The sequence below is a fragment of the Gracilinanus agilis genome, chromosome 2 (genome assembly GCF_016433145.1).
Source record: "Gracilinanus agilis isolate LMUSP501 chromosome 2, AgileGrace, whole genome shotgun sequence".
NCBI lineage: Eukaryota > Metazoa > Chordata > Mammalia > Didelphimorphia > Didelphidae > Gracilinanus > Gracilinanus agilis.
The window spans coordinates 57447092-57463954 of record NC_058131.1 but is presented as its reverse complement, the minus strand read 5'-3'; the positions used below and the strand labels follow the sequence as shown (position 1 = coordinate 57463954).

Below are 16863 nucleotides of genomic sequence, written 5' to 3'. Positions count from 1 at the left end.
TTTTTTTTTTCTAGCTGGTGGGAACAGCAATAGCAATTTTTCTTCTGAGCACAAATTGCTTCTGAAACTAACGTTCGCCAGGCAGTGCAGGTAAGCGAGTGGAGACGAAGCTTCTTCATGGATTCCTTTTGATGCATGACAAGATGACTTGGGAGTCTGCAGTCAGTCCTGCGGGTTGGAGGGACCCCAGGCTGTGGCTTTTGCCCCTACCCACGTGGTCACATGCCTCAGGTTGTTTTTTCTAACACAAGACATTTGGAGAAATAGGAATGTCCCAGTCAATCACCAAGTGGTCCCTGTACTGGGCCCAGGCCCCAGGAAGATAGCGTTGAGGAATTTATTTTAGTGCTTCCTATTCCAATCCATTTCCTGAGATTCAGAGCTACAAGTTAGGGTCTGTCTCCAGGCATTTCCACATAGGCTTTTTAACACTAGTGATTCTGACAGGTAGTTTTGGGATACACATTTGTACCACTATTATTTGAAACTCACACATTCTTTAAATAACCATAATAGCTGGCATCTAGCACTTAGAGGTTTGCAAAGGGCTTTAAAAATCTCTCATTTGATCCTCACAACTGCCCTACGAGGTGGGCACTATTATTATCTCCATCTGACCAAGGATTCAGGCTGTGATTAGTCTGGCGATTTGCACAGGTTAGTTATATGGCTACTCAATGTCATGAGTCATGGCACCACCCACAGTACCTGAGCCTTGGCCGCCTGCAAAAGAAAGCCATTCTCTTTGGGAGGTGGGGACAGATTTACAAAGCTCAAGGCCTCTTCCGTGCTTATTACAGATTTGGTTTTTTTCACTTGATGACAAGATGTTCATTTTAGACTCAACAGAAGCAAAGGGAAAACTACATTCAAATCCAAACAGACGGAATAGTTTATCAGTTTATTGGCAAACAACTGGCTACATGTTGTTTGGTGTGTAATTCAACTTAGCCTTTAAAATGACTCAACAATGAAACGGTCAGCCCAGCCCTTTCAACCACTTTGACACAAACTAGGTGACCATTTACTATTAGCAGTAATCCTGGGCAAACCCTCCAGACCATTTCGCCCCTTCTGAAGTTGATTCAGCCTCTGTTTCACTAGAAAGAGCTGAAGCCAAACACTTTAACATCCCTAACAACCCAGTAAGACTGTCCCAATCTGCCACATTTTCTAACTTCACAACCTGGTTGGGAAGATGTTAGGTCGGCAGAAAAATGAAACAAAGTCAATAACTGTGCCACCAGTATCTTGTGAAAATATACAGTCAAAGGAAAAACATCAATCCCTACCAGGCTTTTCCTTTGAAACCCTTTCTTTCCTGACTCAGTACCTCACACCAACAGAATGAAATCAGAATAAGGAGAATCCCTTCCTTTCTTGAAATCAATACTAAGTATCAGTTTTAAGACGGAAAAGCAGCAAGAGCTAAGCAATGGGGGTTAAGTGACTTATGTGACAGTCACCCAGCTAGGAAGTGTCAGAGGCCACATTTGAACCCAGGACCTCCCCTCTCCAGGCCTAACTCTAGTCACTGAGCACCTACCTAGCTGCCCAATCCCTATTAATTTTAAACTGCAGTTCATGCCATACCCAGTGGAGGGGAAGGTAAAAGGAATAAATGGGGATTATCCACCCCCTGAGTCCATGGCCAATGATTGGTATTATCTACATTATCAAACAAAGGAACTACTGATTTTTTTTTTTTAAGTAAGGGGCAAATACAGAAAACTTGACCTGGATAGCCTCTAAGTGCTTTAGCACCATTCATCTTAGCAAGGGATGGGGGCTGGAGAGCAATCTGCCAAGAGAAGAAATTGTTTTGCTCTAGGGTCTGAGATAGATTCAGGGCCACAGGACATCTTCTGCAAGTGAGGGTGGCCTGATGAATAAGTCAGTCTCATAACTGTTGTTTCTCTTACTGGAAGAGAAAAGGTGACTGACTCACTGCCCCATGTCATCTCCAGGTGCTTTTGACATTCTGAGAACGTCAATAAATTCCCAAATAGAGGAAGTTCATTCCTACAGTGGGCCAGGTCGCTGCTAGCCTCCCCCCACCCCAGTCTTACAGAACTTAAGGGGGGGTGGAGTCCTCTCCTATCACAACATCTTCCTCTAAAAGTCCTGAGACGGAGCGCTCTCTCCAGGATGGAGGTTGGTGCGGAGTTTGTACATGTGATTCAGGGCCTGGGTAAGGAATGCTCCGGTCGTGTTGATCTCCATCAAGGTCAGGTTGTCCAGCTAAAAGGCAAGAAAAAAGACAGAGCTCTGGGCTACACATTCACAAGTAAGGAGCCTATTATTGGGGAAACTGGGCCAAAGGTACAAAAGGCACATTATTGGCAAAAAGTCATTCTTGAATGCCCTGCCACATCACCTAAAACTTCTTCGAATTCAACAGAATGAAGGTATTCAAGGAAACACCTTGAGATTTCGTTTTACTCAGATATTAGTGACTCTGAAAAGTGACCCGATTAAAGGATATCCTTATTTAATATGGAATCGAAGACAGAAAGATCTCATCCCTTTTTCCTCCCAAAGAGCTGATGTAATCTAGGAAGAGAGTAACTGCATAAGTGTCTTGTTACCCAGAGGTACCTTGGCATGTGCTTCTTGCTGTTTGACAAAACTGTCAGCAGACACCCGGAGTTTAGCTATTCGAGTATCCCACGTATCCTTAATCAGGGTCCGGATCTCATCTGCTTTTGGAATGTTGTCCGCAGCACTGCAGGAGAAAAAAACATTAGAACAGGCACAAAGTCCTAAGGAATACCACTAAGGTTTTTTTTTTTTAAACCCTTAACTTCTGTGTATTGGCTCCTAGGTGGAAGAGTGGTAAGGGTGGGCAATGGGGGTCAAGTGACTTGCCCAGGGTCACATAGCTGGGAAGGGTCTGAGGCCGGTTTGAACCTAGGACCTCCAGTCTCTAGGCCTGGCTCTCAATGCACTGAGCTACCCAACTGCCCTTTGCCCTTCTATCTTAAGAGCTGGTAAGGTTTAAAAAAATGCATTTATTTTTTAAAAATTATAAAATATGTATGGGGGGGGGCAGTAGGTGCCTCAGTGGACTGATAGCTAGGTCTAGAGATATATGGGAGGTCCTAGGTTCAAATCTGACCTTAGATACCTCCTAACTGTGTGACCCTGGGCAAGTCATGTAACCCCTTTGCCCAGATCTTAATACTCTTCTGCCTTGGAACTGATTCTTAGTATCAACTATAAGACAATAGGTAAAGGTTTTAAAAAATGTAAAGACCTAAGAAACTTTGTGACAAGTAGTCAGTGAAATTCCTTTTTTGTTAAAGCAACTTCCCAGGACAACAGCTCATATTCAAATCCACCAGATTTAAAAATAGAGCTTTTCTAGTTGTCGGGCTCAGCTTTTGCAATTTCAGCATGAGAGGAACATTATGTAGTTTGTTTAATTCATGCCCAAGAAAACAGTTCCAGAGCCTGGGTCCAGGGGGGTAATGACTGTCTTTTATCTCTCTTTTCTCCCCACCGCACCTCCTCTACTCTGAAATTACTAAATGGATTACTAGTAGTAATTAGAATACTATTAGAAATTAGTAAATGGAAAATTAGTTTAATGGAATGAAATCATAAAGACAATCAACTCATTAAATCTTGTAACTAGTGAATTATCCATGCACTATAGATTTTGCCCAACCAGAGCTATATTCCTGTTTCCAAATTCTCACTGAGTAACTACCAACTCCTCAGAGCTGGGATGATACTTACTGATTTAATAACAGTTTGGTAAGTTCCATATAGTAAGGGCTAGGCATTGGGGTAAATGTTTCTTCCTTTCTCTCTTGATCTCGTATTTCCTCCAATTTTTCTGAAATATATAGTGTAAAATATTTTATATTTGCAATATTCATTTTTTAAAAAACCATAAATTTGAAACTATTTCCTCAGCTAGAATAATATTCGAAAACATTCTCCTTAAATAGACTGATTTAAAAAAAATACTAGCAGACTCCTACAGGACAAATTACCCAGATAGTGCCAAATTAAAGAGGCTTACTATTGGAGGAAAAGCAGAAAACAATGGAAATTTCAAAATAAAGAGACATCAGACAGACTAGAGAGCTGGTAGTCACTTCTGTGGGATGGGGAAAAAAATAGCAATAAGAACTTTTTCCTCAGTAAAAATATTTACATATGCCTATCTTCTCCTTCAACAAGTCAATGAGACTTGGCACACATCCTCTGATCACACTTTATACTATTATATCAACCAGGTCAAATCTCTGCCAAAGCCGCCTCTACACAGAATAATCACATACAGTGAAATTATGTTTCTGTTCTAGTGAAACAAGACTTAATATACCCTAAGCAAAGGTGGACTTTAAAAATGGATATTTAAAAATCCCTAACTAGCTCTACACCTGATTGTTCAAGCTACTGAATCCTTGGCTCTAAGAGAAATCTTCACCCTTAGTCATTACAGACACAAGGAAGTGAAAGGAATCTCAGCTTCAAACTCCAAAAAGCCTCCTTTGTTGGCAGAGACCATGAATGAATTCAATTCTCACTCAGTTCTCAAGGAGGGCCTTGGTATCACAGGATATGGAGCCAAAGTGACCTTAGAGGTCATCTAATCCAACCCCCTCAGTTTATTTATTTCAACCCTCACCTTCTGTCTTGGAATCAATACTGTGTATTGATTCCAAGGCAGAAGAGTGGTAAGGGCTAGGCAATGAGGGTCAAGTGACTTGCCCAGGGTCACACAGCTAGGAAGTGTCTGAAGCCACGTTTGAACCCAGGACCTCCTATCTCTGGGTCTGGCTCTCAATCCATTGAGCCAACTAGCTGTACTCCCCCCCTCCAGTTTAGATGAAGAAACTAAAGTTTGGGGGCTTGCCTCAGCTCACACAGCTAGTAAGTATCAGAGCTGGATTCAGAAGGGAAATTAACTCCCAAATCAATGCCACACCATATGGCTCAGGGACAATGCCTCAACAATTTGGGAAACCCTTTAGATGCTTTTTTAAAAAAGGTCCCTCAAAACATGGGGAAAGGGGGGCCAGCTAAGTGGTACAGTGGATAGAGCATCAGGGCTACAGTCAGGAAGACCAAAGTTCAAATCTATCCTTATGTACTTGGGCAAGTCACTTAACCCCAATTGCCTAGCCCTTGCCCTTTTATCTTAAAGAGTCATTACTAAGACAGAAAGTAAGGCTTAAAAAACAAAAACAAAAAAAAATGGGGAAGAAACATGCCACTTCTAAGAAGCAAAGTCTGGCATCCCCCTAACTGGTTTGGGATTGCCAGAACTACACACCTCTCTAGGAATGCAGGAAGGGAAGAGAAGAAGCATTCATATAGCATGTACTAAGTGCCAGGGGTATGCGTTGTTCAGGGAGGACTAGCACCTCTGGTATGAGGGATTGCCTACCCTTTTCAGGGCTGCTCATATATCTTTGGTGTCCACCTTTCCCCCAACTTGGCTTCCCCCCAGTAGAATGAACAGGAGAGAACAGTTTGTTCCAATGACCATGAAGGCAGCTGAAGCAGATATTATGGAATGCCTAGAGCTTGGTCAGACAAGGAAGAAGCCAAGGTCATCGAAAGCATCCCAGGCCATCACCATGTGTCCTGACTTTTTTTTGACATTGATCTTCAATGACCATAGAAGAGAGTGCAGCACCTGGATTTTAACCAATAAAGAATATGAGACCTTTTCCCTGAGAATATAACATTGTTTATTTATGGAAGCATGTAAGCCCATTAACAAAGAATGGCTCTTTAGTCAGTGGAAAGACCCTCAGTCCAGCCTGACTTTTGCTTTCATAGGAAGCAGTGTTCTCTTTCTGAATGGACTGACAGTTCATCCTTTGGACCTCTCCTGCAAGGCCCCATTTTTTTAAATTTTAAATACTTTAAAAAATGAAGGTGGATTTAGAGACCTCAACTCCTCCCTCCTTACTTCATCACAGAGGAAATGAGTCTTTTCCAAAGAAGGAAAACAAAAGACAAAAATGGGTTAGATGCCTCGAGGCCTGGGAATAGATTAGAAAGTGGCCTATTCTCAATCTGACCACAGAAGGGTCAAAGGGACTCAGGGAAAATGATTTCCCATAGAAATATTACTAATCAATAATGCAATTCATCATTAATCTTCTTCAGACACTTACAACTTTGTGCAACTCTGCCTCATTTAAATCTAATTCACACACGTCAAGATATCACCCCATGATGCCACTGGCCCTCTTCAAAAAGAATGACAACTAAGTGCCAGGCACTGTGTTAATCACTTCACAAATAGCATTTGATCCTTGCAACAACCCTCTGAGGTAGGTCCTACTATTATTCCCATGTTATAATTGAGGAAACTTAGGCAGCCCAGGATCCCCTAGCTGATCAGCGACTGAAGTCAGAGTTAAACCCAGGTCTTCCTTACTCCAGGCCTGGCACTTTATCCACTATAGCATCTGTTGTCCTGTCCAAGGCTTTCAAAGAGGACCATTGACATCACAGGATGATGTCTTGACTTGTGGATTTAAGTGAGGCAGAGTTGCACAAAATCATTAGCCTCACTCTCTCTTCCAGAGTAATCCAAATGCAGCAGCAAGCCAAAAGTCAGGAGGACTGGCAATGGCCTGGGATGGAGTGGATGACCTTGGCATCTTCCATGTTTGATCAAGTGCTCCATAGAACCTGTTTCAGTCACCTTCGTGGCCTTTGGAACAAATTGTCCACATCTGTCCATTCTATTGGGAGATGTCTTCATATGCTCAAGGTAGACACTCCCCTAAATCACGGAAGGGTTTGAGGCCCAATAGTTATCTTCAGCCTAGATGAACCTGTCTGCTAGAATAATCTTACCAGGTTCACTGATTAGTCACAACCGAAGCAGAACCATCTTATCTTAGTTCCATTTCTATAAAAGAACCAAACCTCCAGTGGAAATGCACATCCACTATGTGTGTGTGTGTGTGTGGGGGGGGGGAGAGTAAGAACTTGAATCATACAACCATGGGAAATTTTTCTAAAAAAAAAAAAAAATTTAAGAACCTTTAAAAAAATAAAAATAAAACTTCACATGGGAGGGGAGCCAACCATAGACCAAATGGCTAAAGGTGAGTGAAGATTTATACATTCATTTCTCATGCATGATTTACATGTATGCCTGTCAGGAAAGCTAGCTCTATTCCTAAAGGCAGTTTGATGGAAGGCAACATAGTATATAACAAGGCTCTAGGTGAAGTCATTAGACCCAATTTTATCTTATCACTTTTTGTCACTTTTTGTGCTCGGGGCCCTCAGACAAGTCCCCTCATCTCTTGAGCCTCCATGTATACTATAAAAAATAAATAAGAGACTGTCACTTCCTCAAAGATACAAAAGTTAAACAAAAATGCAAGGTTTAGGGGGCAGCTTGGTGACTCTGTGGGTTGAGAGCCAGGCCTAGAGTTAAGAGGCCTAGGTCGAAATTTGGTCTCAGATACTTCCTAGATGTGTGACCCTGGGCAAGTCACTTAACCCCAGTTGCCTAGACCATACCACTCTTCTGTCTTGGAACCAATACACAGTATTGATTCTAAAACAGAAGGTAAGGGTTTAAAAAAAAAAAAAAAGAAAAGAAAAGAACGCAAGGCTTGTCAAGCAAGTAAGGGTTACCTAAGCATTAATTTCAATTGCTCAGAAGATAGTAAAAAGTAAATTTAAAAAGCAAAAGTAAAAAAAAAAAGTAAATAAAGAGATAAGCAGCTTCCCAAACAAGGGCAAAGACCCTCAAGATATAATCCAATCAAGTCTCCCTAAATCCACCCTTGGCTTCCAAATAGACTTCAGTCATGCTTCACCATCTTCCTTACCAACATCCATCCATTCGGGAGGGATCACTCGACACTTCTGTCTCTGTTTTAGGTTGATTGCCAGCCAAAGAGGGACTTCCACAGGTAAGCCAGGATTAAAGGGTCCCAGATCCCCCTGCCAGAGGGAAAACAAGGTACCGTGAGAAAACTAGAGGCCTAAACCCAAAGGGGCCTAAACCCAAAGGGGAACCTCAGCCAAATGAACTGCTCGGATTCCTTAGTAACTGTGCTATTTATCAAGTCGAAGCTGGCACTTCTGGAGAGAGGGTCTGAATACCGCTACTGGGAAGAGAGAGTATTGGGGGTCAAAGGAGGATTTCGGAAGGCATAGGGGAAAGAGATTCGAGTGGAGGAGCCTGAGTTAGAAGGCTGAGGCTGAGGGCGGGGCGGAAGGGGAGGTCATTTGGCTGGGGGAGGGGAGGGGTATGGCATTATTTTAATTTTTAAAAACAACCCTTCCCCCGCAGCGAAGGGCACTGAGGCCCAGGAGGGGGTAGCCCCGTGGTGGCAAGGAGGGAGGGAAGGAGGCAGCCCTCTCTCAGGGTCCCAGATTACCCCAATGAGGTAGATCTTGTCCAGACTGAAATTGGGAATGATGGTGACCAGCTCCTTTTCGGCCAGGAACTCCACCTCAGCTGAATCCATTAGCGCGGGTGGGTGAGAGGCCACAGTCAGCGAGTCTAAAACCAGAGCTCAAAGGCGGAGGTGGGCCTCTGCCTTCCCGCCACTCCAACCGTCCCGCCCCCTGACGCACAGGAACCTGGGAGAACCTATCAGGAGAGACAACACAGGCCTCTGGGCGGGGAGGAGGGCGGGACTAATACGTCACTCTCAGGGATTGGTCAAGTGCTCGCCCCTCCCACTTCTCTGGCGCTTCCGGGTTTGTAGCCGACTGAGCAGGCTTCCCCGCCTACTTGGATCCACTGGGTTTGCAGTCAATAAAGAGAGCTGAGGGTAAGCGCGCTGCATCCCATGGCGCGGGGTTTAGGACTTGGGGATTGGGATTTGGGACTAGGGAGTCAGGCAGATTCAAGTTCGAATCTTGCCTCCGATTCTTTGGACTCCTGCGCTCTTCTCGCTGCCCCGTACTGTCTTCTCTCCAAGGGCCCCTAATATTACTTACCAAGCCCGCATCAGAAGAAAGGGAAGGACTTTCAGAAGCCCTTGGTCCAGCATGTGTTTTCTCCCCATTTGCAAAGTGCCCAGATACCCCGAGGAGTAAGGAGCGACCTGCTGTAGTGACCTCTGGGGCCCCACCCAGCGCTTCCTTAGACCAGGGCTTAGTTTGCAGCGACCCAGGACCCCAACTAGCAATTGGGGTATTTGGAGCAAGCAGCCCAGCTCTGAACCGCAGTCTCCTCTGTAAACGAAGATAAATAAAAGTGAATTCAGTGTGTGGTTATTGAGTGACTATTGCAAGGTGCCCTGTTAGGTGACCGGAGATGACTTCCAGAGGTTGATATATAAGCGCCAACAATAGCGAAGATAAGTGAATCAAGAAAGAGAGGAGTGAGGGTGTACATCCCAGATAGATGGTGATGGACCAATGGATGGGCCAATGGATGGATGAATGGATGGATGGGTTGGACAGTGGAATACGCAGATGGATGGATAGATTGATAGATAGATAGATAGATAGATAGATAGATAGATAGATAGATAGATAGATAGATAGATAGATGGAAGAATGGATAGATGGATAGATAGATAGATAGATAGATAGATAGATAGATAGATAGATAGATAAACAGATGGATAGATAGACAGATGGGGAGAGAGACAGAGAGAAATGGGTGGATAGATGGATAGAGAGAAAGAGAGATGATTGGATAGATAGATAGATAGATAGATAGATGGATGGATGGATGGTTGGATAGATGGAAGGATAGATAGATAGATAGGTAGATAGTAGATAGTAGATAGATAGGCAGATTAATTAGAAAGGTACACAGACAGATAAATAGATGCATACAGCTAGACATAGATTAGGTAGGTAGATAGACAGAGTCACAGATTGCTTCACTTGGTGATTTCTTTAGCTTCCAAGGATTTCATGACAATCTCTTTGCTGATGATTCTTAAGTTTGTCTTGGCCCAAATTCTGCTGACCTCCAGTCTCAAATCTCCAATTGCCTTTTAAACATCTTGAACTGGATGTTAATAGACATCTTAAACTCAATATATCCAAAATGGAATTCATTATCTCCCTGCCTAAATCCTTTGCTGCTCTTTCCCTATTACTGTAGAGGGTAATCCCATTCTCCCAGTCCTTTAGTCTTACAACCTAGCAATCATTCTAGATTCCTCCCTCTTTTCCTCCACATCCAATCTGTTGCCAAGGCTTGTCAATTTTACCTTTGAAACATGTTTCAAATTAGCCCCCTTCTCTTCTCTGACACAACCCTCATCCTGGTTCAAGGCCTCATCATCTCATGCCTTAATTACTGCAATAGCCTGTTGTTAGGTCTTCTTGCCTCAAATAGCTCCACCACTGAAGTGATACTCCTAAAGAGCAGAGGAGGCTCCCTATCACCTCCAGGATCAACTATAGAATCCTTTGGCATTCAAAGCCCTGGTTGTCCTCTAAGCTTGCAATGGTCTCCCACCTATTCTCTGCCTACTTATTTTCCTGGCTTCCTTTATATCTGAACTAACACACACCTTCCTTTAGGATGCCTTTCCCTATGTGAAAGGGAATTTTTTTTTTTTATCTTAACTTAATCAACCAAGTACTTGGAGTGCTCCACCCTTTTAACTAAATCTGTCAGGAACTTGAGGGTCCTTTTGATAAAAGTTCACACCCTCAGAGGACTGGAGGTGGATCCCACTGGGGCCAGGCAAATTAAGAAACTTTGATTTCTGAGATGTGACAGGGAGAGCTGATAGTGGAGAAAACTGCATATAAGTGGGAGCCTCTGAGACCCTTGTGATCTTTGGCTGCTCAGTCTTTTGGAGGCTCAGTCTTTTTGCAGCTCAATCTGGTATGGCTCAGCTCGATTAGGCATTCAATTTTGCCTTGGACTTCTGTGTTGAATTTGTTCTGGGTTGGAGATTTCTGCATTGATGGCTCAAGGAGTTCCATTTCTGTGACTTGCTTGGATTGAGGAGACCCTGGCCAAAGACACTGGCTCTTCTCTTGTCTTTGGTGGGACACTCTCTTCGGTCTGGAGGCACTCAGATCTGGACTTAAGATATTTATCTCGGCAATATTTTATACCTCCTTCCTACATTTCCCCCTTTATTATCTCTACTTTGCTGTAATAAAGCTACTAAAGCTACAAACAGCCTTGTGACTTGAGTTAATTTTTATAAACAGCGACCACAGCAATTTTTAAAATTCCTATATTTGTCTAACCAATTTTAATTCTCACACCAATTCCTCTTAATTCTAGTACCTTTCCTCTGTTATTTCCTATTTATCATAATAGCTTGCTTTGTATTATTTTATTTTTTTCATCCCTCTTTGCCCTCCCCACAGCATGGAAGGCATCATTTGGCAAAATATATAGGTTATATTTTTTGCATTTCTACTTCTCAGTTCATTTTCTGGAGGTAAACATTCACAAGTTATTCTTCAGATAGTAACTCTTAGCTTTGTGTAATATTTTTTTTTTGTTCTACTCATTTCACTCTTCAATATCTCGTGTAGTTCTTCCCAAGTTTTTTAAAAAGTTAATCTGTTCATTGTTTTTACAGCACAGTAGCATTCCATCACAAACCTATACCACAATGTGTTTAGCCATTCCCCAACTAATGGACATCCCCTCGATTTCCAGTTCTCTACCACCACAAAAAGAGTAGTATAAATATTTTGGAACGTTAAATATTATTTGTATGTATTTAAATTTGTCTCCTCCATTATATTGGAAGTTCCTTCAGGGCAAGATCTGTCTTTTGCCTCTTTTTATATACCCAGAGCTTAGCATAGTGCTTGCCACACAATAGGCACTTAATATTGATTGATTGATTAATGGGGAGTAATATGAATTCAGACTGAAAGTGAAGGTAGGGACCAGACTCTAGGCCAGTGATGGCCAACTTATGGCACACATGCCAAAAAAGGGCATGCAGAGCCCTCTCTGTGGGTATGTCTGCAATTGCCTGACAGAGTTCTTTACTAGAAAGCCAGAAGGACTCAGGGCAGAGCTGTTCCCTTCTCCATCTCCATGCACCTGAGGACATTCCTCACTTTACCTGCCCTTCTGCCCTGCAGTCCAATGGGAGCACTTCCTTCCTCCCCTATCTGGGGTGAGGTGATAGGGGCTCACATGCTACCTGAGGCACAAATGGCAGCCTGTTGAGTCTATGACAAAGGTGATTCCTATGGTGGGGTTGTAGAGGAGCTAGGTCTGAGGGGAGCACAGCTCACAGTATGGCACATAGCTGGAGGGGAGCAGAGCTGGAGAGGAGCACTGGAGCCACTCTCCTCCCTCTCTCCCCTCATGCCTCTCATCACCTGCCCCTCTGCCCAACAGCTCAATGGGAATGCTGGGGTAAGAGGGGCAAAGGGGATGAAGTGGGAGGGAAGGGGACAGGGCACTTGGTCTGAGGGAGGGGGACAGAGCCCAATACTCTGTCTCTAAAAGGTTTGCCATCACTGCTCTAGGCAATGGGGGCAACTGAAGATAACATCTATAAAGTGGATAGAGGTTAGACCTGTGATTTCATTGCTAAAGGGAATTGATGGATAAGAACACGCTTTATCAAGGCAGGTTTATGCCTTCTGTGCAATTTTTCCTTTTAGAGAGAGAGCTACCCAGAGCCCTGAGAGCTGAGGTGGTAGAGTGAGTTCAAATGATTGTTCAGTTTTCAGTGTGAACATTTACACCTCAGAAATTAGCAAAGGGTATTCATTGAGGTCTTATTTTACTAATTGTTTAGGCTTGAGAAAATGATGGACAAAATGTTCATAATGCAGATTGAACTTTTTTTTTAAATAACCCTTACTTTCTGTCTTAGTGACTACTATAAGACAGAAGGGCAATGGCTAGACAATGGGAGTAAAGCAGCTCTCCCAGGGTCACACAGCTAGGAAATGTCTGAGGCCAGATTTAAACCCAGGACCTCTTGACTCCAGGCTTGGCTCTCTCTGCACTGAGCCACCTAACTGCTCCCCAACATAGTAGATTCTTAATTACTTTGAGTTGATTGGTTGATCGATAGGAGAAAGATAGGAAAAAGAAACTGACACCAGAGAGTTAATGAGTTTATCTGACAATCTTAAGCAAATCTCTGAAGGGAGAAGAAAAAAAGAGAGAAAGCAAACAGCTGGACTCTGGGTGGTTGAGATGGTGTAGGAAGAATCACCTGTGGGATGGGAAAAGGATGCCCAAAGGGAAGACCGGAGGTCTGAAGACAAACTCCACAAGACTGCATAGACTTCTCCCTCCTACCCCCTTCCCAATATAGAAACTCCTCCAGGCATCTGATGGCAGCTTCTGCCAAATTGCCCAGGCTTTTGATTGATGGATGGGTGGGTGTTTCCTTGATTGACAAAGATTTGTGTTCCAAAGTACACAGCTTAGAATTGAGAAGAAAAAGAGAATAGCAGGTTGTAATTATACTTCATGGACCCAGTCAGAGTATGCTGAGTTAGTAGGAGATTTGAGATCATTTAGAACTAGGAACAAGTCCGGATAAATGGAAGCCACTGGCCTAAGGTCAAAATGTACATAATCACGAACATTGAGAGAATTGCAAAGTGCTTGTTCCTGTCTTCTCATTTGAAACTCACAACAACTCAGAGAGGCAGGTGCTATTAGGATCTTCATTTTACAGATGAGGAAACTGAGGCAATCAGAGGTTAAGTGGCTTGCCCCAACTCCTACTTTGCCCAGGCAAAATCTATAGATCCAAATCCATTTTGCTGAGTCCTGGTTCAACATTCTAGATACTGCATTTCCTAGCTAAGAACAAAGTAACTTGCAGAGCAGGGCTTGAAATCTGGGTCCTCTGATGAGCAGCAGAGAGCTGTATTACCCCAGGTTGCCTCTCATTTGAAACAAACACTCAGTAGGGATTTATAATCCCATTAAAAAGCTTACTACAAAAAAACCCTTCTCTAGATCTCAAAGGATTTTACTAATCCAGGCTGCTAAAAGGAAAAGAAATGTGGGTTTCAATCTCACTTTGGCCACTTCCATAAATTTGGGGAAATTATTTCCTCTCTGGGTCTTGGTTTCTCCACCTGTAAAATAAGAAGGTTACACTAGGTGACCAATGTTGCCTTGCAGCCTGATATCCTGTAAAGCATCATTTTGGAAGAAAAATGAGGATTTGGGGTTCTTCCCTGCTTGAGGATTACTCGATACCTCCCCAGTCTTATTAGAAAAGAGTTTCAAAGTGCAGGAGTTAGGGCAGCTGGGTAGCTCAGTGGATTGAGAGTCAGGCCTAGAGAGGGGAGGTCCTAGGTTCAAATCTGGCCTCAGATACTTCCCAGCTGTGTGACCCTGGGCAAGTCACTTGATTCCCATTGCCTACCCTTACCACTCTTCCACCAAGGAACCAATACACAGTAAGGGTTTAAAAAAAAAAGTACAGGAGTATATCACTTTCCCTCGGAAATGGAAGTGGAGATGATAGAGACAGGCAGTGGGGCAGGAAAAAGATTCCAAACTGACCCAGTTGAGAGAAAAGACTGGGGATTTCTGTTGAAGAGAAGGAGACTAGGGAGAGGTCAATTGGTGTGTTATTGGAAATTTGGGGGTCCTTGAACTACATTTCCCATGAACCCACTAGCTTTCTGTCATTACATGTTGACGTAGACAGGGAGATAAAATTGAGGGGCTGGTGTTCTTCTTCCTCTTTACTTCCTATGGTAGCATGGCTGCAGATAACAGCACACTTTTTAAACTGCCTAAGCTAGCATGGCATGTGGCTTTATTTTCTAGTGGCTACTAATAAACCTTATAAAAACCATAATATTTTTAAAGTTATAGTTTTTATTTTAATTTTACTTTTTACATTGGGAAGACCTGGAGGGAACTCTTCAATGAATCAGGTACATAATTCTGAATAACAAGGCAGAAAATGAGTTGATATGCTTCCCTTTCTTCCTCTCTTCAGAGGCAGCTAGGTAGCACCATATCTAGAGCCTTGTAATTAGGATCAAGAAGAAGATCTGAGTTCAAATTTGACCTCAAAGCCCCTACTTGCTGTGGGAACCACTGTCTGCCTTGGTTTCCTCATCTGTAAAATGAAGATAATAGTAGCACCTATATCTCAGGATTGTTGTTGAAAATCAAATGAGTTAATCTTTGTAAAATACTTATAAAAGGGTCCAGCACATAATAGTTGCTTAATAAATGCTTGTTATCTATCAATCAACATTTATTAAATGCCTACAATGTGCCAGGCACTAGGATACAAAGAGAAGCAAAAGACAGTTCCCTTCCCTCAAGGATCTCACAAACGAATGGAGGAGACAGCTATCTTATCTTCTGGCTGGGTTTGGACAGTTTCCCACACATAGGATCATCTCTTCCTCCTTTCCTCTGAGGAAGAAGAATTCCTAGAAATGGGGCGCAGTTCAAGCAGATGGGTGGCAGCAGTTCTTTAAAGAGGAAGAGTCATGGAGCAGCTATGGAGACTAGAGTGGAGAAGTGGTAGCCAAGGGCTACTGAGCCAGCATTCTAGTCACAGTGAAACTCTTCTTCTTAAAGCAAGAATTGGTTTGTTTGTTTGTTTAATCCTTACCTTCCATCTTAGAATCAAGACAGAAGAGAGGTAAGGAAGAGGCAATGGGAGTTCAATGACTAGGTCTTCCAGCTAGGAAGTGTTAGAGGTCAGATTTGAGCCCAGGATCTCCCTTCTTCAGACCTCTTCATTGAGCCACCTAGCTGCCCCAGAGCATCTGTGGTCACTGATCTTTTCTGTGACCCCCATTCCCACTTCTACCCACAGTCCCATGCTCTTCTTTGGATACTCTCCTCCAGCCTTTTCAGTTCCCCTTTACGTATTGACTTCCCCTTTAGAATGCAAGCTTTGGAGGACAACAACTGTCTCCTTTGCATTTATAAGCCCAGCTCTCATCTGCCCATTCTCCCATGCAGGTGGCTGAAGCAGGCTCTGTGAAACACTTAGAGCCTGGCCAGACATCAGAGATGCCAAGGATGGACATCCGCTGTTTCCCAGACCACTACCTATCGCCCTTGGACTCAGATGACTCTGGAAGCCAGAGTGAGGCTGAAGACTGTGCAACCGTGCCTCGAATAAATCCAGTTCACTGGAAAGTCAAGACATCGCTCAGTGATGTCATTGGTCTTCTTGGAAGGACACTATCCCCAGCACTTAGCAGATAGTAAACACTAAATAAGCATCATCATAGGGATGAGACAGTACAGAGATGGAATACGGATGGATAAAGAAGGATTCTTTTTAACCATCTCTCATCTTGATGGTGGGAAGCCACTTCTTCCTGGGGCAGCCCATTATACTTTGGGGCAGTTATAATTATTAGGAATATTTTCCTTTCATCTAGCCACCATTTCCCTCTCTATAACTTTTTTTTTTAATTTTAAACCCTTAACTTCTGTGTATTGACTTACAAGTGGAAGATTGGTAAGGGTAGGTAATGGGGGTCAAGTGACTTGCCCAGGGTCACACAGCTGGGAAGTGTCTGAGGCTGGATTTGAACCTAGGACCTCCTGTCTCTAGGCTTGGCTCTCAATCCACTGAGCTACCCAGCTGCCCCTTCTATAACTTTTATTCATTGCTTCTGGTTCTGCCCCTGGGGCTGAGGAGAACAAGTCTAAACTCTTTTATATAGCAATCCTTCAGGTAACCTGAAAAAAGCAATCATGTCCTTAAGTATAATTCACACATTTTTTGGTTCTCTTTCTCTAGGCTAAATATCCTCAGGTCCTTCTACTGATCCTCTTCCTGGAATGGTGTCCATCCCCATCCTCTATTGGGCTCGTTCTCTTATTTTGTCTTAATGGAATTTCTCAACTGGTCTTAGGATCAGAAATATAGAAGAGGAAGAGAAATTAGAGATCATTAAGTCCAATCTCATCATTTTAGAGATGAGGAAATTGAG

General features: G+C 43.1%; 1 protein-coding gene across 1 annotated transcript; it reads right to left on the bottom strand.

Annotated features, from left to right (window-relative positions):
• Positions 1–2115: 2115 nt before the first annotated feature.
• GINS2 (GINS complex subunit 2) lies at positions 2116–8471 on the bottom strand. Its single transcript, XM_044660551.1, has 5 exons — positions 8382–8471; positions 7827–7941; positions 3742–3841; positions 2599–2725; positions 2116–2241 (listed from the first exon to the last, which is right to left on the bottom strand). The coding sequence occupies exons 1-5, from the start codon at positions 8469–8471 to the stop codon at positions 2116–2118; spliced, it is 558 nt and encodes a 185-aa protein (XP_044516486.1).
• Positions 8472–16863: the final 8392 nt, after the last annotated feature.

What these genes read in the sequence shown, in the direction of transcription:
- GINS2 (XM_044660551.1), bottom strand. Translation starts at nt 8,471, where the DNA reads ATGGATTCAGCTGAGGTGGAGTTCCTGGCCGAAAAGGAGCTGGTCACC. An exon ending in TCCCGAATGGATGGATGTTG is followed by an intron (nt 3,842 to 7,826) that starts GTAAGGAAGATG and finishes TATATATTTCAG; the next exon opens with AAAAATTGGAGGAAATACGA. An exon ending in ACCAAACTGTTATTAAATCA is followed by an intron (nt 2,726 to 3,741) that starts GTAAGTATCATC and finishes TTTCTCCTGCAG; the next exon opens with TGCTGCGGACAACATTCCAA.